This window comes from Muscardinus avellanarius (assembly GCF_963383645.1).
Source record: "Muscardinus avellanarius genome assembly, chromosome: 2".
NCBI classification, from domain to species: Eukaryota; Metazoa; Chordata; class Mammalia; order Rodentia; family Gliridae; genus Muscardinus; species Muscardinus avellanarius.
This window is the reverse complement of record NC_137787.1, coordinates 186,051,289-186,075,767: the sequence shown is the minus strand read 5'-3', so window position 1 is coordinate 186,075,767 and position 24,479 is coordinate 186,051,289. Positions and strand designations below refer to the sequence as shown.

The window sequence follows — 24,479 nt, the reverse complement described above, 5'->3', positions numbered from 1 at the left end:
AGCTCACACCTCTTGTTTTAAGTGCTTATGGGGGATCTTGCTAGGCAACCTAATAAAGGATTACTTTTTAAATGTTACCTTGAAAGCTTTTCAAGAGTGCCTTTGTCTAATGACACAATATCACATCTGGTGTGATTGCCATCGCTGTAAAGCGAAATCTTTTAATAGTATTTATTAAGTACTTTCTGAAGACGCATAATCACCAATGTGAAGTCGGTGTTAATAGAGAGTCATTAGTCAGCCCAGTCTTCAATATTTGTGGAAAAGGCCGGCTCAGCAAGAAACACATAATGAATGGAAATCAAATACATAATGCTACATCCCTGCAGTCTGACTTCTGCTCCTGATGGATGGGAGCAGTGTATTTCACAGCCTAGCTGCTCGCTGATTTCTGAACACTGTCTCTAAAATATTTGGCACGAAATATCATGAGCTAAACAAGCACCAGGAACATAGCAGCTTAAGGGGGCCTTATGGGGAGCGATGGTATTTACTTTAATGGCCGTGGCTTAGGAAATGGCCATATCCCACACTGGGTTAATAAAGGCTTAGGGCGAATCACTGGGAGGAGGACAGGCAGCTGCGCAGGTTGAGAGGGTGGCAGAAATGTCAAGCACCTTCTTGTCACCCATACGTCAGAACGGCCCTGGCCCCTCAGCTCCTTCTCCTGACCCCACAGAGCCCAAGCAGGGCTGAGTAAGACAAGAATCGCAATTAGGACAGTCAGCAGGGGGGAAGAGATTTTTCTGGTAGCACTCTAGATCATGGTGTCCTGTATACAGGGTAATAAATAGGGAAGTATGGTTATAAAGCTGTAATTCAGTCAAGAGGTTAGGCAGTCTCATCACCAGTCAATATTCTGGTTGGTCTCTATATTATCAGGACCTTAACATGGAGCGAGAACTTTGCTAGTTGATTATATATATATATATATATATATATATATATATATATATATATATATATATTTTTTTTTTTTTTTGCAGGTCTGGGGATGAAACCCAGGGGCATTTGACCTCCGAGCTACATCCCTTACCCTATTTTTTAATTCTTTATTTTGAAACAGGGTCTCACTAAGTTGCGGAAGGCCTCACTAAGTAGCTGAGGCTGTCTGCAAACCGCGATCCTCCGGTCTCAGACTCCCAAATGCTGGGATTACAAGCGTGCGCCACCAGCCCGGCTTGCTAGTTGATATTTGTCTTTTTTTTTTTTTTTTTTAGGTTTCCATTGGATCAATTATTTTAACTATATTTATTTGCATAAGCATGCAAATGATATACACATGCATATGCAAATAAATATATATATAGCTTTGTGTATATCCTCTTGAAGCTACTGAAGTTTCCCCAGACTTCGGGGCATGGACAGGAAACACAATTTTTTAAGCCCTGGCAGAGATAAAGCATGTATGAAAATGAGAGGACAATTGATATTCGTCCTGTACTTTGCCTACACTAGACCTCGACTTCAGGAAGCCGGCTCTCTCCTTCCTTCCTGCTGCTGCAGAGCCGGGAGCACCTTGCCCGCTTCATTCAGAGTAGGGCACCTCTCCAGGTGACCATACCTGCTCACTACGTGCTAGTTTCTAACTCTGCAGGATCTTGGGTGGGTCATTTAGCATCTCTGTGCTTGAATTTTTTCATGTAATCAGTGCCTACTCTTTTTTTTTTTGAATATTATATATTTAGAGTAAGGTGAGGTAACATTTGGGAAAGGCTGGGCACAGTTCCTAGGCATTGTTATTATTGATGTTGCCTTCGTTATTATTTTTTAGTAGGTGTTATTATTTTCTCCTTGAGGAAAGCGAATATGTTTTGATCGATCATAGATCTTCCCAAATATAAAGTCGTAGTTCGATGCACTGAGCAATAGAGATATAAATTGAATTTCCATCTTTGGCTAGACTTGCATGTCTTGTAAAATATTCCATATTCCAGTAGAAATGTTCATTCCTGTTCTGTAGACAACGCAAGTATACACATTTGTACCCATCTGATCCTTAAAGGATAGCTTGGGGAAAAGGTAATCTTGCAAAAAAAAGCGTGAAATTCCCTTTGAAGGGATTAATGACTTTGTCAAAGGGTAACTTTCTTTCTAAAAGGGACTGTCAATCTAAGATTTTTTTTTTTAATATGCTGGGCATCAGCAGGTGGCACTTTTGATATCATACTTTGTTCTCTTTGGAACACATTGTACAAGATGAGAAGTGGAGCGTTACGAGGGTTTTATGACTCCAGCGTAGGAATCAAGTGGACAGCATCATAAGGTGGTTATTAGAAATAATCATATAAGGAGCATTTGTAAATTTTTACTTATTTTACTTACTCTCTATAAGTGGGAGTGGATTCATCATTAGCTGAATAATTCTCTCATGCTCATGTTTCTTGCATTTTGGCCTGATCCTCTGAGTGGGAGAGAAAAGGGTGGGGTTACACTTAGTGTGTAAGGAGTGACTGGTACCAACTGATGTGAACATCATGCTTTCCCGCATCCCCTGTGCTCGGGCAGGACACAGGAGGCCTCTGGTGTTCACGGCTAGCCAAGCAGCATGTGACTGCAAAATCAAAAGAAAATGCTTGTATTTTTTTTTCTGGGACTGCCAAGATTGACAAATGGAGAAAATGAGCTTCAAATTACATCTCGCTGCAGCAGTAAACAGAACCCAAGCACAGCTTGTGAAGCAGCGCCGATTGTCAGTGTCCCCCCTCCCCGTCCCCCTGCCACTGGCACATGCAGCAAATTGGTTGAAAACGGAAGGGTCAATTACCTGGGATCACATTCCAGGTGTGGTCCATTTTGAAATGAAAGCAGGTTGCTGTTTAGAGCTTGGCGTTTTGCGTTGGGAGTCCCTAGTATACTCGATGATATCACAAGTGTTTTTGGATTATTAATTCTTATCTTACATGTTTTTCAATATAATAGACAAGGTACATTTTCTCTTCCTTCTCTCTTCTTTCTTTCCTTCTTTTTCTTTTTTTCTTTCTCTATCTTTTTGGTACTGGGTATTGATTCCAAGGGCATTCCACCTCTGAGCTACACCCATAGTCCTATTTTTTATTTTTGGTTTTGAAACAGGGTCTCACTAAGTTGCAGTGGACCTCACTAACTTCCCTGAGGTTGGCCTCAAATCTGCGATCATCCTGTCTCAGCCTCCCAAGTATCGGAATTACAGGTATGTGATACTATGCCCAATGCTAGGAAAGATTTAAATTGGGAAATCAGTGGTGAATAAAATTATTTCATACTTCTTTCAGCTGGGTGGGTATCTTGCAAAAGAATAAGGTGTTAGATCCTTGTGAGTATAAAATTGATCTTGTGACTATTATTATACCTAAGGTACCCATAGAATTTATCACTCAAACCAGGAGTACCATGGAGAATAAATGGTACACCACTGATAAAGGTTATCATGGGACAACAGATGCACTGGAGACTGCCTCAGACAATTTGGGATATCTGACCTTGTGATTTTTACCTGGTAAGCAGAGAAAAGTATTTACTCCGTGTATTACAGTTCCTCTGTGATTTGCTCTCAAGTTCTTCATCAGGTGTCATTATTTTAAGTCACCCGCAGGGAGTCCTCCCTGTGAGAGGAGACGGATGGTGGTGCTCAGTAATGGTCAGATAAATGCAGGAAGCTTAATGGTTTCAATGATCCTGGATTTCCTTCTCTTTCTCTCCATTTTGCCTCCTCATGCGCCATCTCGCATAACTCTCATATTGCTCCTAAGGCACAAGGATGGGACCTATACCTCTTTATTCCAGATGAAGAAGAATCCCAGGTACTAGAAAGGCTCTTTTATTCTTTCTATAGAAAGCCATTTTGCTTGCCCATTTCTCCTGGCTCATGCTCTTTGCCCCCAAAATACACTAATTGAGCTTGATGCGATGACACACACTTGTAACCCTAGTACTTGGGAGGCTGAGGTGGGAGGATTACAAGTTTTGAGGCCAACCTCAGCAATTTAGCAAGCTCTCAGGAACTTAGCGAGACCCTGTTTCAAAAATATAAAAGGAAAAATAATGTAAACAAAAAGGTGTACCTCAGAGGTGGCCCTTGGGTTCAACCCGCAGTACCAAAAGCAAAAACAAAACAAAAAAACACACAATAACACTATTTGATGTAGAGTTTTTACTTTTCCTTTCAATTAAAAAGGACCCATTTATGCTCAGAAACAAACACATATACAGAAGCCATGCTTATCTTTGGTGAAATAAAAATAGTCTCTACATGCTAATTCATATTCAATGGTTCAAAAAAAAAAAAAAAAAAACAACAGTAAAATCATTCCTGTGTCACTAACAAGCTTTTAAAAACGCTCCCTGGGTGATACTTCTTGGCTTACTATAATTTGGGGACATTCTTTTTTTACATGCAGGAACTCAGTATATGATAATTCATAATATATGATTCAGAACTGAGATGACTCAGAAGAGTGACGGGTTGCTTTCCTAGCAGAATGGGCTTACAGTACTGGTTTCTGGATTCCTGTGGCTGAACCGCTGGGCTGGTTCCACTAACTGCTAAGAGACGCATAGAAACCAGAATGATTGATATTGAAACAGTGAAGGTTGGAGTGGGCCAGGGATAAGAAAGAGAAGAAGAAAGGAGGAGGAGGAGAAATGAGGAAGGATCGATAAAGCTAGGGTTGAGAAGATCTTGGCTTCCTGGTGTACCTTCTCTATCTGTACCATAAGGACAGTAACTTCCGCCTATTTCACGGCAGTGTGTCGAAGTATAGGAAAGAAAATAATTTTTTTTTGCAGTACTAGGGATGGAACCCAGGGGCATTCTACCTCTGAGCTACATCCCCAGCCCCATGTTTTTATTTTTTATTTTGAAACAGGGTCTCACTGAGTTGCAAAGGGCCTCACTAAGTAGCTGAGGCTGGCCGTGAACTGCAATCCTCCTGGCTCAGCCTCCCAAACGCTGGGATTACAACCGTGCACTACCACGCCCGACTAGGAGATTAAATTTTGAAGCTGCCTGAGATGAACCGTTGCATGCATGCTGTGTCTAGAAAGAGAATTAACCAGAGTTTTGTGGACAGACCTTTACCGAACTTGGTAGTCAGCTTTCTGAATGTCTACAGAGAACTTTTAAGAAAGACAAAGCCTGTAGTCAACAACCCTGATTCTTTCTGAGAAGGAAGGTGGTAACCCTACTTTTTTTTTTTGGTGGTACTGGGGTTCCTGGAAACCCTTCTGCCTTTGGGCTATACTCCCAGACCTATTATATATATATAATTTGGAAACAGGGTCTCTTAAGCCAGAGAGGCTGGCTTCGAACCTGCATGACCCTCCTGTCTCCACCTCCCAAGCGTGGAGATTACAAGCGTGCGCCACCACGCCCGGCAGAAACCCTCCTTTTTAAGCAGGGATGAAACCAGGCCTGGTGATGCACGCCTGCAATCCCAGTAATTGGGAGGCTAAGACAGGATGATGGCAGGTTTGAGACCAGCCTCAGCAACTTAGCAAGCCCTTAAGTCTGAAGACCAACAATGAGAAGAGGTTTAATGCTATAAAGTAGAAAGATCCCAGGGACCCCATATTTCAAACTTCATTGTAGTAAAGAAAACCATCCTCAGGGATTGGATTAGGCGGGGGCCTTCGATGTCACTGGAATTCAGCAGGATGCTCTCTCTGTTAATCTCGTCATTAAAGCAGCCATGGTAGGATGTCTGTTTGGATTGACTTGTTGAATTAGTTTGATTCTTCTGTGGGGTCAACTTGAACATCAACAGATATATGAATTGCAGACAAGGCTAATGAATGATAAGAGTCACTGTGGTGTGGGCTGGACATGGGGGCCTCTCTCTCTCTCTGTGAATATGATGATGAATTCGTCAGATTCATCAGCAACCCTGATTCTTCTAAGAAGGGATCAGATGTGGGAGGGTGGATTTGATCCATGTTCCTGTCCTAGGCATGGCATTCAGGTTCACGGCAGCTGTTGTTAGTTCAAAACATATGCAAGAACACAGAGTCAGTAGTTTATTTACTTAGGATTTCAAATTTGAAAAAAATATTAAAAGCCACTAAATGGCACTGCACTTCAGAGTAAAAAGTATAATACATGTTTTCTGTGCAAATAAAGACCTATGGGTTCCTGTTCCTACACTGGTTGCTAGCTTGCACATTTGCCAATTCTCAGAGCACTCCTGGATAATTCAATTGAATCTGAGAACTCAAAATAAAACTATTCTTATAGACCTTCGTTTTTTCTGCCCAGCTCTTACAGATCTGGGCTCACAGCACAATCTCTTTTGTGTGATTGGACAAGTTAATTAATCTTACTCCATCTCATTTCATTTAGCATAAAATGGGCATTATTATTTCTATATCATGGCACTCCAATAAAAATGAAGTACATAAAGATCTTGGCATAGTTCTTAATTAAAACATGCTTTAAAATGTTAGTAAATGCTACGGCGGGGCTGCCATGTGAGGCTGTGACCTGCTAGGGCTCTGGTCTCTCCAGAACATAAGACCTGACGTTTGGTCTTAGGCTAAACATGGTTAGCTCCTCTCATTTCTACCAAGTAATGACTCCCTGGCTAGCCTCCAGCCGCACGGAACCACAGGTCTCTCCTGCACTGAGAGCTTTGCATGTGCATTTTTTTCTACCTGGAATTCTCTAGCCCCTGTTCAGCATCAGCATCTGGTGGCCCAGTTTCCTGCCATTGGGTCAGAATTGCCACCCGCCTCCCCCAGGAGGCTCTCCTGGACCACTCTTTAAAGGAGAGTTTCCTTCCTAGTGTCCATCGCCTTCCTCTGTTCCTTCTCCCTCCTGGCACCACCCACATTCTGACATCCTGAACCCATTCATTGTCTCAAGTGTCTGTCTTCCCCCACTCCCAACTAGGATAAAAATCCTCTGGAAACAGAAATCTTGGTGTGTTGTTCTTACATCCAGAGCCCTGTCTGGCACTATGTATCTTTTTAAAGAACAAATAATTGTGTTGTTAGTCTGTTCGTCTTTCTTTTTTGGTACTGAAGATTGGACCCAGGAAAGTTCTACTTCCAAGCTATACCACCAGCCCTTTTTTTTTTTTTTTAGTTTTATATAGGGTCTTGCCATGTTACTGAGGCTGGCCTTGAACCTGTATTCACCTGTCAGCCTCCCAAGCACTGGAATTATAGGCATGGGCCACCATGCCTGGCTCTGAAGCAATTTTTCAGTTTAATTTCACATAGAATTTGTTATATTCTGATTTTGGGAGGTAGAATTATTCTGAAGTTTCTTAATAGTCTTATAAAATTACCTTTTTACAATAAAACAAGATGGTAATATATGAGTTAAATTACAGCATTCTTTGTGGCTAAATATTGTATTCCTATACCTGTTTTTATCTGGCTTCCGTTGTTTTAGGGTTTTCTTGAAGTAAGTGACATCTATGTGATAATCATGGTTAACCACGTTAAGGACTGAATAATTTTCAACTGGAAGCCAGTGGTACAGCACCCAGAGCAGGGTTAGTAGAGAGAAGTTCAATAAATTTTTGTTCAATGAATCTTTAGTGGCTATGCAATATTTAGCATGTCTGAGAGCAAGTAAATATTTCCGAAATATAAAAATCAATACAATTTGTTAAATAGGAAAATTGTTAGTACTTTCCCATATAATCTTATTTTTCTGACCTTATTTGCAAAGTATTGACATCAGTTCAAAGCTACTACATTTTTTCTTCAAAAAAAAACCAAGCCAGGCATGGTGGTACATACTTGTGAGGCTGAGACAGGAGGATTGTAGGTTTGCAGCCAGCCTCAGCAATATAGCAAGGCCCTTGGCATCTTAGTGAGAATCTGTTTCAAAATAAAAACAAAAATAGGGCTGGGAGTGTGGCTTAGAGGAAGAATGTCCTGGGTTCAATCCCTATTACCACAAAAAGAAAAGAAAAAATTAAAAAGAAGAAGAAAAGAACAAATCAATATTGAAGAGAGATCTAGTGTTTTCCATACACATTTGGGAAACTCTTGATGTCCTAAAGTTTTGAAAGCTCATAATTTCAATGTTACTTTGGTGATCACTAGTTTAATCCATGGGTTTTATTTTTGTTCTTTAACACTGAAGTTTCTAGAAGGGTCTTGAACAACAACAAAACAACAGCAACAAAATTTAAAAGCTCTGAAATGAAGACTATGACAGTAATTAAGAAAATACAGAAAGAACACTGGTCGATTTTTAAAAACTATTTTAATACAAGATTAATAGCAATTTTCTATCCAAATCAGAAATGAAAAATCTTAACCCAAATAATAATCATTTGACAGTCACGTAAAATTTTAGGTTTGATTGGTGCACACATTTGTCCTGCACATATATCATGTATATGCACACAGAGACCTCACTATTATGCTATCCTTAGGTGTTTTCTCTTGGAAGTACCTCATTGCAAGGAAATGTCAACAATTCCAGTAACTACTCAACTTTGAGTGACGTTCCAAATATTCCTGCATTACGTCGAGTCTGTGCCGTAGCAAACCATGGTATAGCAAGTCTCCAGAATGCGTACAAATCAATACTCGGTTTGTATAAGCTGGCCTAAAACTAAACACTGGCTAACGTCTCCACCAAAGAGGAATGCATTACAAATCTGTAAGTTAGAGTTTTCTTTACTCTTCTGTTGGCAAAGCTAAACTGCTCTTTAATTTTCTTTGCTTTTAATTAAAAGTTAGATCCAGTGGCGACTATAAATTGATGAAAATGAGTTGGAATTTCTGCAAGTTTTGGGGAAGTCAAAAGTTGCATGTGCAAACATTGAGACCTTTAGTTAAACCACCTGACAATTAGCCTTGCAAAGAGAAGTAATAAAAGAATCACAACTCAGGAAGTTTTATTCCTCCTTGGGGACCTTAGCTGGTGTTCAGCCTGTAGCCAAAACATGTATGTAATGGCAAAAGAATTAAAGTAGGCTAATGTCTGCAGCAGGGAATATAAATTAAATATCAGAGTTCTGCATCCAATAATAGTTTCACTGTGTTTGATTTAAAGAATGTTACTTTTTAAATGACTACTGCTCCTTGACGAATAATAGCATTTTTCAGCGTAGACAAGAGTATTTTCTGTCCCTTACATTGGGCGCAAGTGAAACAAGTTACTGATCTATCTGGGTAAATCACTGTAAAGGAGTCGGATGTCTAGCGCTGATAGTCTATGATGGCTGTAACCAAAGGGCCAGCTTGGCCTTCATGAAAATGACAGAAGACTATAATGCTTCAATAGAGAACCACAAATGGAGCTCTTCCTGGGAAATGCACAATTCATTCTTCTCTGCTAAAGACGTTAGCCTCTGTTTAGCTTCTGGTGTGACATATACAAAGTATAATATACATCAATTACAGACGTGTATTTCTGTTAGAAAAATACATATTAAAACTAAAGAACATGTAAATAGAGGCACTTCAATAAGCTAAGTGTTTGCAGTTATGAGCATCACCCACCATTTTCTAGTGTCCGATTTCAGTGAGCCCATCCCTCTCTACTCGTAACAGAAGTTATGATGCGACTACAGAATTGGGGGGGGGCGTTGGAACAAACAGATGTGGGCAGGTCGTGAAAGAGAATGGGGCATAATCACATCACCTACCACTATGTTAAAACAAGGAAAATGAATTTTGGAGGGGATTCCAAATCCTTGCTGAAAAGGGCTAACTAGATTAAAACAAAATTCCCTCAAGAACAGAAGAGAATTCTCGTGTTAAATTAGCCTGAAAATCAGATGACGTAGTAGGATGATGACAAAAACCAGGAAATGTGATTCGATAATATTCTGACCACATCCATGCAGTGTGACTAATAATGTGGCATCACTGACTGGTAGTCATTTCAGCTCTCTGCCAGGCTCATAGGCAGCACTATATCTCATCCATAAGAATAACATTGATAATGGAGGTGTTGAAACAAAGGAAGCAGGCGTTTATATATTATCTATGTGTTTAGTGCGTACAGAACGTGGGTTCACATTCATTAATTTAATGTGTATTCATACACATGCACGAAACTTCGGGGGGAGAGGTAAGAGCACAGGAAAAATTAAGACCTCCTGAACTCTTTTACAGAAGCTAATGCAGAGATAGTTTTCAAAGAAACACTTAGGGTTTAAAGCCATAAAAACAAGTTATTACTCAAATATTCTGGAAAAGCAAGGCTGATTTAATTTGCTTTGCACCTTAATTATGGGTGAAGAGATAATTCTGATTTCTGAAAATGTGATTAAATGAGCGCCTAAGTGACCAGTCTTTTGTAGAGATGTGTTACCGTGTAACTGGTGACAGGAAGCTGAAGGCTGGCAGTGGGATGGATGGTTCTCTAAAGTATGTAGTGCTGGATTAGATTAAGTGTTAATTCCATCAAGGTTTAAATAAAAGATGCCACAAAGTCTCTCCGGATCCTACATCTCATATTTCACTAGGCATAAAGTGGCAATAGATGCTTGTGAATACTTTCTGTCTTGCAAAAGTGCTCAAATATACTTAATACTATTGTGCCGTGTGTGTGTGTGTGTGTGTGTGTGTGTGTGTGTGTGTGTGTTCTACTTAAATGTGATGGCTAAATCAATAACCAATTTTAATTTTGATGAGAACAGAGATCGGAAAAAAATACTGCTTACGTGTCAATACTGTCGATGAATCAGTTAAAATGTGACTGGCGTACTAAGGTGTCTGGACATACCACGTTTCCATACTCCAGATGCGTCATAAAAACCAAGAAACGCATGGCTAGATAGCCAAGTGTATTCAGAAAGCCCTAGTTTGGTTTATTTCGCTTCTCTCTGCCAGAGGAGCACTGGGTCTAGCTTTGGCATACTTGGCAGACAGGGTGAGTTGTGGCTCTAAATTGGCCTCTTGAGTTTAAGTCATTTATCCAAGTGCCAAGCAGGAATCCTGGGCCGATGGTGTTGTACATGAAAGCAATGATTTTTCGTGAATAACATTCTTTACACATACAGTTTCCATCACCAGTAAAGTCCCGCACACCCATGGCTTGTCCCGCGAGCTCAGTACAGCCTGGAGCGCTGGGCACAAAGCATGCGTATGTGAAAAGGGTGTGCCCCGGCAAACCTTTAATAGATGGACAGTTAGATACGTAAAAAGTTCTCTTTCTTGATTCTTGGTGCTCACAAGTCATCGAGGAATCCTTTCTTGGAGCAGCACAAAACAAGAAGAGCCGGTTGACAAAACATTTTTGTTACAAAGGTGTGTCAACCCTGAGTTTGGAATTAAGAAGTTAAAATCTGTGATTTATATATATATAGATATAAAAATAGATGATCATACTAAGACTAAAAAAGTGAAAGAAATCTCCATGTCAATACTATATATAGATATAGTTTTCTCTTTTTGTCTCGACTTTTTTTGTTGCTGTTGTGAGTTATTTTGTAAGAGAATGCCCTTGTGATGCAGAAACCAATTGACACAAAACAAAAAGCTAAAAACGAAAAAGAAAAAAAACCTCATGTGTGGATCTAATTGTTTATCAATTCGGTTAAAAGAACTCTTATTTAGGGAGGGTAATGAACACGGGGCAGAAACATCTAACTCATGGCAAAACGGTGGCAAAGAGTGTATCGTTGAAGATGATTTTCAATTGAGAGCTGGGAGGAGGATGAATCAATGGGCGGAGGGTCTACTAGTAACTGAAGATGAAGGAAAAATCTGTGCCAATTGGATACAATGGACAGACATCAGGGGGATTAAGCAAAATGGTGCCATTTCTGAAGTTGATGAGAGAGAGGTGCTGAGTTGGAGTAAGTTTCCTGTCATATTAAAGATGGAATTCAAAATTTAATATCAGTACCTCCAAATCAATTTGGTATTGTGTGGGTAGAGCATAAGATGATACCACCAAGACAACAGTGTATTTTCACTACTTTTTTTTTTTTTAAATTCAAGCTTTCTCCTCCTAAACATGTTGTAAACAGGATTTGTCACAGCGAAGCTTACTCTGGGACTTGGCTGTCAATACAGAAGCTGTAACATTGAAATTCCTTTCTTTCTCTCTCTCTCGTTGCTCCTTTGTTGAAAATGCAGTTGTCTTGGGGTTTGGTCTGATTTTAAAAGGAAAATTATCTTCTTCCTACCTTTTTTGTTGTTGTCAAAATGGGAGGGGGGGACTCACAACGTGAGATTCTTTTACTTCTGCAGCATAAAAGCAAACGAAGGTAAGAAAAATCTCCTGGTACGAAAGATTTGAGTAAGAATTCTCTCTGGAATAAACAAGGTCCCCACAGATAGCTGAAAAGAGGAAGCAGTTCACCTGGTACCCGGTACTCTTTGGGAAAACAAAAAGGAGGCAGATCGCAGGACTGCTCTCTTCTCATAGAAAACGGTAAGTTTTTGTGGCACGGTCCATTGTCCAAGAGTGTAAGAAAAGAGGGGAGTTGGCCTCTCAAGAGAGCTAAAATGCAGTTTCGTCTGACCAACACCCAGGATTATCTGCACAGTCTCTGCAGTGCAAGGACCACGCACGCCAGAGACCACGAGAGCAGGGAGTGGCCGAGCTGGGCTGCAGAAGAGTCCTCTTCTCTCCTGTCGGGATCAGCTGCAGGGGCCTCCGTGGTGACAAACTCAAACTCAGTGGGACAAACGTCATCCATGCACCCACTGCCACTCCCGGAGCCGCTGGACTCATCACCTGGTGTGGAAAGATGGAAAAAAGAAAGTTAGACCACACTCCCGGAAGAAAGAGAAGTGAAGCGCAGAACTGATCTGAGCACGGTGGGCAGGAGCTCTACCATCCCAGGGTCCTCCGTGCCACCCAGCGGGCCCTTTGTGATGGGAACTGGTGGAGGAGACATAATATTCATTGCCATCCCAAGTTATAAGAACTTGTGAGGCTCAGGCCTGTGGGGAAGCCTTTCCCATTATGTTGATGGTAGAAAGATATTTCTTCTCCTAGCCAATTTTATAAGTTATGTTGAGAGATTCCATTCTCTGCCCTTTCCATTTCACTTGCCCAACAGAGCTATTGTTCTCAGCAGATATCATGCTTTTAGAAAGATATTTTAAAGGAGGGCATATGAAAAAAAATAAGTGCTGTAAGTAGGAAATTGGAGGGATACCAGCAAAGAGTTGCAGAAAAAAGGGCATGGTGGTGCACGCTTGTAATCCCCGTGCTTGGGAGGTGGAGACAGGAGGATTGCGCAGGTTCGAAGCCAGCCTCGCTGGCTTAAGAGACCCTGTTTCCAAATAAAAACACATGAAATAGGCCTGGGAGTGTAGCCCAGAGGTAGAAGGGTTTCCAGAAACCCCAGTACCACCAAAAAACAAAAAAGAGTTGCAGAAAGTAGATATTATTATAGCTACTTGTCTCCACCCATGTTTTTCTAAGAGCAAGAATGCACTTTTTCTCAACCAGTATCTCTCTCTAAACTAAGGGCGATGAGCTATAGCCTCTTTATTTTTTTATGTGGCTCATAACCTAAGCGCAGTGTGTGTGTGTGTGTGTGTGTGTGTGTGTGTGTGTGTGTGTGTATATATATATATATATATATATATATATATATATATATATAATTGGTGATACTGGGGGTAGAACCCAGTGGCTTTTCTACCTCCAGGTTACACTCCCAGACCAGACCTATTTTATACTTTATTTGGAAACAGGGTCTCACTGAGTTGCTGAGAGCCTCAGTCAGTAGCAGAGGCTGGCTTCGAATCTAGGCGATCCTCCCGTCTCAGCCTCCCAAACACGGGGATTACAAGTGTGTGCCACCATGCCTAGCTTGTTGTTGTTGTTTACATATAGAGAGCTGGAGTACAATCATTTTCCATTCCCTCTGACTAGCACATATATATTGTTGGTAGAATTAAAAATCAGTGCAACCACTGTGTAAAGCAGTATGGAGGATCCTCAGAAGAATGGGAATGAATCTACCATATAATCCAGCAGTACCACTTCTGGGTATCTACCCAAAAGAATGGAAGCCAAATTACCAAACTCATGCATGCGTATCTGTGTTCATAGCTGCATAACTCACAATTGCCAAACTATGGAACCACCCAAGATGTCCATCAACAGATGAATGGATTACAAAACTATGGGATATGTATACAATGGAATTTTACTCAGCCATAAAGAAGAACAAAATTTTCTTATTTACAGGGAAATGGATGGAACTGGAGATATTATGCTAAGTGAGATTAGTCAGTCACAAAAAGTAAAAAAATCAGATGCTCTCCCTAAAATTCAGAAGCTAGGGAGAAAAAGGGTCATAGGAGAAACTCTAGATGAAAAGGAGAAACCATAGATGACCAAATAAGGCCACCTTCCTTTTGGAGGAAGCCTGTCTCTCAGATCTGGCCATAGACCAGGCTCCATCACTAATAGCCAGCACTCTGTGTCTGAGAGTTCTGCATCTATCTACTCAACCAACTGCAGATCAAGAATAATTTCAGAAAGTTTCAGAAAACAAAATTTCAGAGGTGCCATAGTTTGGGTCCTGAATGTCCCCTAAAACTTCATGTGTCAGGCAATGTAGCCATGTTCAGAGGTTTTGAAATAGAGCATGATGGCTGTAAACTCATTGTTGGATTGGTCCATTGATTGATTAATAACTTGAATGAATTTACTGCATGATACTATAGATAGCTGATGGAGTAGGGCGGCTCACTGAGGGTGTGGTCTTGGGGACCACATCTATCTTTGGTGTCCCTTCCTCTCTCTCTTTCTGCTTCCCACAGGCCATGAGCTGAGTAGTCTTCCTCTACCACACAGGTCTATCAGGATGCTTCTGCCTCAGAGCCAGGCAACCATGGACTGAACTGCTAAAACAGTGAGCCAAAATAAACCTTTCATCTTCTAGCTGTTCTTGTCAGATATTTTGGTCATATTGACCAAAAATCTAACAAGACAGATAACATTTGCCCCGCAGAGTGTTTATGAAGACAATTTGGCAGATGCGTGGGACCATCCCACCCACTGCTGTCAATAATGCCTGATGGAAAAAAATATGGTTCCTACAGAAAATTTTAAGCCATAAGCTGCTGTTACTAATTTTAATAAACGCAGGCAAGTCAGATGACTTTGCTGAGGCTCTGTTTCTTTATCTGTAAAAATTAAAGTAATAACATCTATTTTACATAATTGTTATTGGGAATGTGTGAGAAGAACTTTCTTGGAAGAACTCAGGAAACAGCCAACTTTGTAATGACATTTGCTCCTTCTCCCACTTGCTCAGTGATTCCAACCAGTAGGCCCAATAGGCCCAAACTCGTTTCTGCTATCCTGACATGCTGATCTGCCTTGAGCTGCTTTAGGGAGAAGGTACCATCTTGGCTGCTATTGCTACTTAAGTCAAGCTAAAGTACTTGAGGGACTCTTTTAATGTCTCTTTGAATAGGAAAGACACAATTCAGCATTATTTTTTTTCCAAATGGGACATCTAAATACCAGGTAAAATCACTTGAATACACTATCCTCTGTCTTTATTATTTTCTCTGGTTTATCTTTAGTGGCCTTTACAAGGGGAAAAATGCCCATTAATTAAATTCAGAGATGTCAGAATTGCTAAGGGAATTGTTCTGAACACTGGTATCATGAACAAGAGGTAATCTAACCTTTACAAAGATATTATTAAAGCAACTTAGAATATTAAAAATGTGAGAAGCAAATAATGATAGGAGGTTCCAGCTGGAGAATAGCCCCTGTCTTTCTAAGAATGAATCACATATGTAGGTGTTAGGATGTGGTGGGACGGGCAACTTAAAGTCATGTCCCAGCAGTGAGGGTGATGCAATCATGTGGTAATGGTCCAAAGATACAGGTACCTCCTAAAGTAGAGAGTCAAACTCAGTTTGGGTGAGAGCCAACTGATGCTCTTAACCATTGTTGATTTTTACTTTCTTTTGAGGGAAAAGGGAGCAAGGACTCTGCCTCCCTGAGCTTTGCAAATTGACGTGGATATAAACTCTTTAGGTCAAAAAGCAGAGAGAGACAAGGCCAGCATCCACTAATTCTTATGAATGTTGAATTATTCATTCCCATAGTTACTCTCCAGGTAAGAAAGCATTTTATTACATGGAGAAGATAGAATGGATAAGATGAGAAAAATGCAGCTAGGGAATGAGCAAAGCAGAAGTAACAAAGGCTGGAACCTGGTGTAATGTTCTCTTCTGAAGAAGAAAGGGAAGGTTTAGCTAAGAAGGAAAGAGATTCATGAGATGATTTGGAGAAATTTTACAGCAATGAAGTCCATCAGATTGGTAATTATTCTGTGCTTAGGAAATTCATTGTCTAGTTCTTTAAAGCACTAAAAAATTTCTGCAGGGGATAGCTCAGTAGGATGGTGGCAGAGATTAGATGACTTTATGTTTTACATCTGCAACTTGTTTTTTTCTGTCTCATTAATTCAAGCACATAGACATTATCTTTTGCTTCAGTGACCAAATTACAGAATCACTGGCAACTTCACATCTTATGTACAAGAGTTCTTTTTCCAGGAATTCTTTTTGCATGGATATATACCCTTTTTTTTCCTTCCCAGTGCTGTCTTAGAGCTCCTAAGCAGCTTCCCAACATCCCTGTGGGCAAGGATGCTTCTTGTTTTATGGAAAGGAAACCTTGAGACTCAAGAAATTCAGCTACTTCTCAACGTATGATGAAGTCACAACTTGAGAAAACCATTATAAGCTGAAAATAATGTAAGTAAAGAGTGCATTGGTACACCCAAGCTACTTAACATTCCACTTAGCCACACAGTATACTACAGAGTGACAGGTGTTTGCCTGTGATCACATGGCTGGGAGGGGGCTCGCTGCCTCTGCCGAGGATGGCAAGAGCATATTGTGATGCATACTGCTAACATGGGAACAGGTCCAAATTCAAAATTCAAAGAATGATTTTCACTGAATGTGTGTGGCTTTTACACCATTGTAAAGCCAAAGAATCATAAGTAGAACTAATGTATGGTGGGCCCATCTGTAATTTGATCAAGATCTCAGTTTGTAAGTGATTAGACTGGGATTCTATCCTAGCTGCTCTTAGCAGTCTGTAGAAAAATGCTGATGTAGAAAAGAGAAAGTAAGAACCTTACTTTGTTATAATATCACAAATGGATCAATTGGTAGATAAAACTTGGTTTTCACTTTTGTGTGACTAAATGTGACCCACTGAAACTATTTGTTAAGGCCAATTGTGATTTTAGTATTAGAATCCTAACTTTTATGAATTGGACAAAAACCTTCATCATTAAGAATGAGACATCATTAAAAGTGCACATTGCTCTTAAAGACAAATGATGGTGTAATCTATCTGCTATGACCATTTCTCATTCTGGAAGTTATTGGTAAAGATTTCCTTACTGGTGTCCTGGAAGTTGACATCATTGCCATTGTAAGCATTCTTCAATTTGTTGGTCATCACACGGAGAGCCATTATCTGCTGTCTGATGAATGTATCAGGCCGTGTGATGTCTACGTCCACCTCGGGATTGTTGATTTGGTTGGTCAGCCCATCATTCATGATCTCAGGCAAGTATCTGCAGGGCAGAGAGGAAAAAAGAGATTAGGGTGATATAGCACAGACAGACACCTCAAAACCAGATCTACCATACTATTCCAATCACCAGGTGAAAACTGGACTTGGTTCCTGGAAAAAGATGCCAAATGGTAAAAATAAATTTTCATGGGGGAGAGGTAGCTAAATGGCTGCAAATGTGTTTTTTTTTAAAGTGAATTCTTAGGCATGTTTTTCTACAAATAAGTGCTAATCTGGGGACTGTAGACATCTTTTTATTTTTTTTAATTGACTGCTCTTTACCCCTCTGTCCAAAAGAGTGACAGAGCTCATGTCAAGGACTTACTTAATAGCTTCTTCAGTTCTTCTTCAATTCTTCTTCTTATTTTTCGTTGTAAGAATTGAACATACAAATGACACATGATCTGAAAGGATTCTCCTGAGGAAGGAGGCTCTTTCCTAATGGCGGGAGTTTTCTATCTCATATTTTAATCTGAAGAACATTCTAGATTATTAGAATTCTGGATGTAGAATGTCTCCTGGAAGACTTCATGTGCTGACAAAGCAAAATGTTCAGAGGTGGAATAATTGAATCATGAGGGCTTGAATCTCAACACTGGATAGATCCATGATGGATTAATGAATATATTGAGTTAGGCAGGCAGGTAGGGGGAGGTAGGTTATGGGGAGCATGACCTTGGAGAACACACACACACACACACACACACACACACACACACACACACCCCTTGTCCCCTCCCTGGTTCTCTCTGTTCCCCACCATTATGCCCTGAGGACCTGCATCCCTGGCTCCTGCTTGGAAGCCAACCTAACATGGATTGAAATATCCTTCAGAACCATGAGCAGACAAACCTACCTTGCTCGAAATTGTGGCTGTCAGGTATTTGGGGTTTGGGGGATTATAGTACCAAGAATTCTGACTAAAATATGGATATAAAGAAAAATCTCCGGGGCATTTTAGGAGTAACCAGTGGCTCCCGACACACGAGGTATACTATCGGGTTTTAATTTGTAATCAAATCTTGGGTCTAATTTGATAGATGCCCTAATGTCTGATAAAATGGAAGGGCAGTAGCTAATGGTTCTGATCTTAATATTTCTTTATCTTGTACCAAAAATGTCAAAGTTGTCAGTCCTTCAACATCAACTGCCTAACGCTGCCGAGTTGTATTTATTCAAGTGGAAGCTACATTCATGGGAAACGTGCTTGGAGCCCTCTCTGGCTCCTCACTGTCAGACCTGTCAATCTTCTATCCCTCTTATTCTTCATCTAACGAAGTTTCTCTACCTGCTTCTTCTTTCCCATTCCCCAAGTCCTCCCTTGGAGTGCAGTTACCCCTGCCTCTAGCTAACCTCCTTGTTCCCTTCTTTCTAGTACATTCCCTTCTTTCTGTACATGTTGTTGAACTAATCTTCCTAAAATATCAATTGTTGTCTTAGGACTCTTCTGTTCAAAATTTTTAAGATAGTTAACTTTTTAAGATTGTTATGGTTTTGAATGTAGAATGTCCCCTGGAAGACTTCATGCACTGACAAAGCAAAATGTTCAGAGGTGGAATAAAGCACCGATATATGTCAAAAACGGTGCCGAGCCGGGCGTGGTGGCGCACGCTTGTAATCCCAGCGCTTGGGAGGCTGAGACAGGAGGATCGCGCGTGTTTGAAGCCAGCCTCAGCTACTTAGTGAGGCTCTCAGCAACTTAGTGAGACACTGTTTCCAAATAAAGTATAAAATAGGTCCGGGAGTGTAGCCCGGAGGTAGAAAGCCTCTGGGTTCCATCCTTAGTACCACAAAACAAACAAACAAACAAACAAACACACAACCGGTGCTGAACACTCTGCATGCATTTTTTAAATCCTGCCTACCACCACATCAAGGAGATAAGTATGATTTTTGTCCCCATTTTATGAAATAGAAAACGGAGGCTTAGTGAGGCTCAGCAAATGTGCAGTCAAAGAGAGGGTGAGAGCTTGATTGAGCTTGATTTAAGCTCCAGAACCTGTGAGCCTGATCACTAGCCGACCCTGCCTGTAGGTCATAAGCTGCAGCTCGAGCCTCATACTGCACAGCTATCTGAGCCCAACCCTGTGCAGTTCTACTTTTGCTGCAATACCCTCTCCATGAGGTCCTACTTGTCCTACAGAATCTACTCCTGTATCTATCTTCTTGTCTTACAGAATCTACTCTCTGTATTCATCTTCTGCATGTCTGTGATACTGTGAAATGTATATTTGGTATTCATCTTTTTCCCCCCCTGGCTCATGATTCCCTCCCCAAGGCAAGCCATGAAAACTAGAATTTCTCTTTTCCAAGGCAAGTTACAAAAAATCGTGATTTCACTTAATCTCATCTTTCTCTTAGAGCAGGCCATAGAGTAGTTCCTTGGCCAATGATCTTGTCTAGTAGTAGGTAATAGGACCTGCCTCGCTCCAGAGGGGCTCTACCCCATGGCGTGAAGGAAGAAAGACTGCAAAGAAAGGTCAAGAGAAATGTTGAAGTAGACAGGCCTTGCTAGGTTTCCCCACCCAGGATGTCAGCAGTCACACCTATGCAATGAAGGGTTCAGAAAAACCTAAGAGAAAGGCTAAGAAAGAGTCATATGGCTACAGGGTTGGTTTCTTCGGCTGAACTGAGCACAGACAGGGAGCGGATACAAATGCCAGAGTCCCTGCAGGTGGTCAGATGAGATTAGGAACCGGAGAGCAAGCCAGGGGTTCATGGGCTCCGCAGTGGAGCGATCAGAGTTCAGAACCTGCTGTATGCCAAGATCTGGATGGATGGCTGTTTCAGAATGCCAGCCTGAGGTGGGCTTTGAGCTTTGTCATGAGCGGGAGAAACCACGCTGAGCTGGAGCCCAGGGATGGAGAATCAGGGGTTTGTTGCTGTGGCATTTTCCTTGGCAAGGCTCGTGACGAGTGAGCAGGTGATGGGGCTAGGGTGCTGCATGTCCCGTCTTGGGGTGCTCCTCCTCTTGTGGCTCTCAGGCGAGGGAGTTGGTTTTTCCAGTGGTCTGGGGCATTTGGTAAGCTCATGGGCCTGGTTTTTCTGATGCACGTGCACCATACCCACACATTCATAAAGCACTACTGCTTTAATTGAGAAAGTTCATAGGTGGCCTTTATTTATTAGCGCTATTTGTCATTTGTCAGTTTGTGTCTTAGAGTCACCCTGGGCAGATGCTGTTTGTTTACTTGTACAAAACAAAAAGGTGTAGAGTCCTTCCACAATTGGCGCTTGTGCTCAGAATGGAGGCGCTCAGAGCAGGACACAATGTTCTCTCTGCCGCCAGTCACTGTGTCTCCCTGAGTTCCCAAAGCTGCTGAAACAAAGTAATCAAACCTAAGGAGGGGGTGTGGGAACCCCAATTTATAGCCTGCCAGACAACTGGCTCCTGAGGTCTATGTAGGGGGTGGTTTGGGGATGGAGCCCTCAACCTGTGGGCTCCAACATTCTCTCTAGGTGGCTATTTTCCATGGAACTGAATCAGATTAGAAAACACCTGGCTGGAGTCTGCTGCAGAGAAATCCCCACACATCAGAACAAGGTTCTTTTTTTTTTTTTTTTGGTCTATTGTCCCCAGTATCCTCAACATCCCAGGCTGATCCAGTTTCTCCGAAGTTATTATTATTATTGTTTTGGCTTTCAGGGATCTTTCCACCCTTTTGTAGGGCTAAGTTCAATGAGGTGTTCTGTATAACGCACGAAGTCACCTCTCTGAGCTGAGGGAATGAGGGGTTGGTGCTGAAACCCAGCCTCAGTTCAGAAGTCACCAAGCTATGACCCTGCAGGATACTGTTCACCAAAATGGACAGCCTTTTCTGTTCTTTTGGGTCATTATTTTTATTTTGGAAAATTTCAGTATATACAAAAGTAGAGACAATAACATAATAAACTTCAGGAGGCTCTGTCTATCAGCCTCCAAAAGAAGGGCCATGCGGAGAAGCCCCATACTTCAGCCATTTTTCAGGTATTGAGTCTTAGGCATGATGAATTGTGTGTGTGAAACACTTCATCTATTTTAAGTCAGAGCCCCCCTGGATATGCGCTATGTTTCCACCCATATCTTGAACAAAATCAATTTCACAATGTTCCCTACATAATGAATAATAAAACACACAGAGTGCGTTGTCAATTCTTTCCCACGAAGCTTCAAGCATTCCTGGTCTAAAAAAAAAATGTTCTAATAGAAATTTTAAAAGGCCATGGGCCCATATCTCTCTGTTTTTCGCAGTAAAGTATAACTTTTGTCGTGCCTTTTAATATATCTGGTCTATACATATATTCTTGTTGGAGTCTGAAATTGTCCTCCTGGTATAACTTCTAACTTACGTTGGAAGGCATTGGATCCACTATCATTGACAGGTACTTACGTATGGTATGCTAGGCTCCAGGAGCTCTACCTGTTTATGACAGCCCATTGGAATAACAGTGGCGAGTGCAGGCCGCCCACTGCCGACAGAGGAATCGGAAGGGTTGAGGAGACGGTCAATGCTGGTGTTTTTTCTTCTACATCTGGACCATGATTCCTGCAGCTGAGTCTGAGGCAGGCTCCATCCCTCAGATGCTGTGCGCACTGCTCGGCTGGCCGAGCCTCATTGATCAGCAGCTCACTGCCGCAGTTGCTTATATGGGAATGCTGCCCCCGGGACTCTGAACATCCAGGAACAATAAGAGACTGCCAAGTCAACCCAGCCACTCACTGTGCCTACTGATGCTCAGCCACTCACAATAAAAACAAGTCCCAGTGCACTTGTGCCCTCTGGGCCCTTTTCTCCTTTTGGCATAGTCAGAGGGTGCCTTTAAAGACAACGCAGAAACTTAGACCTGAAATAGTAAAAAAAAGGAAAATGGCCATTTTGTCACTCCAGAGGTAGACTGTGAGGCTTAATCTATGGATGGTCACAGTGCAACCAAGAGGGTTTGTGAAAGTCCGTGTGGGCTCCAGGGTCTCACCATTTATGCTTGGTCTCTTTACAGAAAGCTCATATCCTGCAAGAATAAACTCATCCTTGAGGTCCCAAAGCTCTTCCGCTGATTACCTTCTGCCCAGCTCTTTGACACAACAGCATTGTACTTTTTATACCATGGTATCTCTGGGAGACACAGAAGGAGAATTTTGGCAGAGACACCAGGTTCCGAGGCGTGGAGAACCCAGAAGTGAGACTAAATTTGCAGAGTCAAACATGAGTGGCACCGTCTGTCGATGCCTCACACTGCGGTGTGGCAAGGGGGTGGCGCTGCAAGAACACCCAAGCAGAGCCTCACCCTCACTTTGGCTGGCTTCTGTTTGCAAGAGCATGGTTAGAAACTTAAATCTTTGGCAGTTTTGCAGAATCATTTTTCTTCCTATCTAATTTCGTTAAAGTAGGCTTTCTTGATTACATCTAAACATTGTTGCCAATTCGGGTGAAAGGGTCTTATACAACTTTAATAGGGAAGGAGGGTTACACATTCAAATGTGAGGTTGGCTATTGACTCTGTGCCCCTTAACGGCAGAGTTGACAGCTTCTGCTACTTGAGGGACATTAAACACTCTTGCCCCTTTAGAAGCTTTCCACTGGCCCACCTAACAGTCTTACCACTGGGGGAGCCAACGCTTCCTGAAAGACTCTCTTGATATATGGATGTGCTTGCCGGGAGGAGAGATGCTTAAACTTGTCAGTATTCAGTATTTCTCACCGACACCTTCGTGTTGGTCGTTGTCCTATGTAAGGAGCTACATGTGAGGCACAGGAACAGGCACCCTTGCGATTGGGATTTGGAAGTGAGTAAAAGTCTGAGGAGTGAGGTACCAGGTGCCCAGTGGAGTTGACATGAAGGTTAGTGGGAAATGAGGCAGGAATGGGGTGCTAAGCTGCTGGCCCGGGCTTGCTTCCAGTTGCCTGAGACTTTTGACAGCTCCTACCACAGGGAACAATGAGAAGAATGAGGTGAAAGTATTTTCAACCCTGTGTGTTGCCACAAAGGAACTCCATGTGATACAAGTCTCTGTAGCAATTTCTGATGCTAAGCTATGTATTCCTTCCTATTTAGCAGGCCGAAGAGTCTCCTTATTTGAGAAGGTGTAATGCCAGTAAAGACCTAGAATTCCTTATGTTCAGTTTCAAAACTCAAAAATATCCAGGTTTTTTCCCCCTGTGTAATCCACTGGTTAGCAAAATTTCATCAAATCTAAAACGAGGCTAATTATAGTCCTCATTCATCCCACTTAGTATGATATTAATATATTTTTGCTGCAAGATTAATGTGTTTGATTGTGGGTTGTATATCCAGATCATACTGGGAATATTACATAATTTACAACATAGTTACTGTGGTTAATTAATCTAAAAAATTCTGAAAATACATGTGATCTCAGGGGTCTCAAATAACGGATGGCAAACCTCTGGTATCAGTGGTCTCTTTCAAAGGTTTACGTAAGTTTTAAACTGTACACATAATGAGTTAGCTATTAATTAAAATGGAAAAAATAACAAGTGTTGGCGTGGATGTGGAGAAATTGGAACCTGTACACTGTTGGTGGGGAAGTAAATGGTACAGCCTCAGTAGCGAACAGTAGCAATTCCTTAAAATATTAAAAATAGACCTACCCTATGATCCAGCAATTCTACCTCTGGGCATACACCCAGAAGAACAGAAAGCAAGAAATGGAGCTGATATTTGGACACCTCTGTTCCTGCAGCATGATTCATGATAGCCCAAAGGTAAAAACAACCCAAGGGTTCATTGATGGATGAATGGCTACAATGGAAATGTGGCATTTTGCACGCAATGAAAATATATGGCTGTGAGAAGGAAAGAAATGCCGACTTATGGTACAATATGGGAAAAGCTTGAAGGTATTAGGTGAAGTGGAATAAGCCAGACACAAAAAAGACAGATGCTATTTGCTTGCACTTCTATGATGTATGTAGAGTGGTCAAATTCATAGCTAGAGAGTGGAATAGTTAGTGCCAGGGCCCACTAGAGAGTGGGGAAGATTCATGTTTAAAGGGTCCAG

The 24,479-nt window shown here is 41.5% G+C and overlaps 1 protein-coding gene across 2 annotated transcripts in view; it reads right to left on the bottom strand.

Moving 5' to 3' along the window:
* Positions 1 to 12,434: 12,434 nt before the first annotated feature.
* Positions 12,435 to 24,479, bottom strand: part of GPC6 (glypican 6) — a gene marked incomplete at both ends in the record, with an annotated part of 1,162,580 nt that continues 1,150,535 nt past the window's right edge. For both annotated transcript variants that reach the window (XM_080689891.1, XM_080689892.1), the window contains 2 exons: positions 12,435 to 12,637; positions 17,305 to 17,480. In XM_080689891.1, coding sequence (XP_080546017.1) covers positions 12,435 to 12,637; positions 17,305 to 17,480 — 379 coding nt within the window. The remainder of the gene's footprint in view (positions 12,638 to 17,304; positions 17,481 to 24,479) is intronic.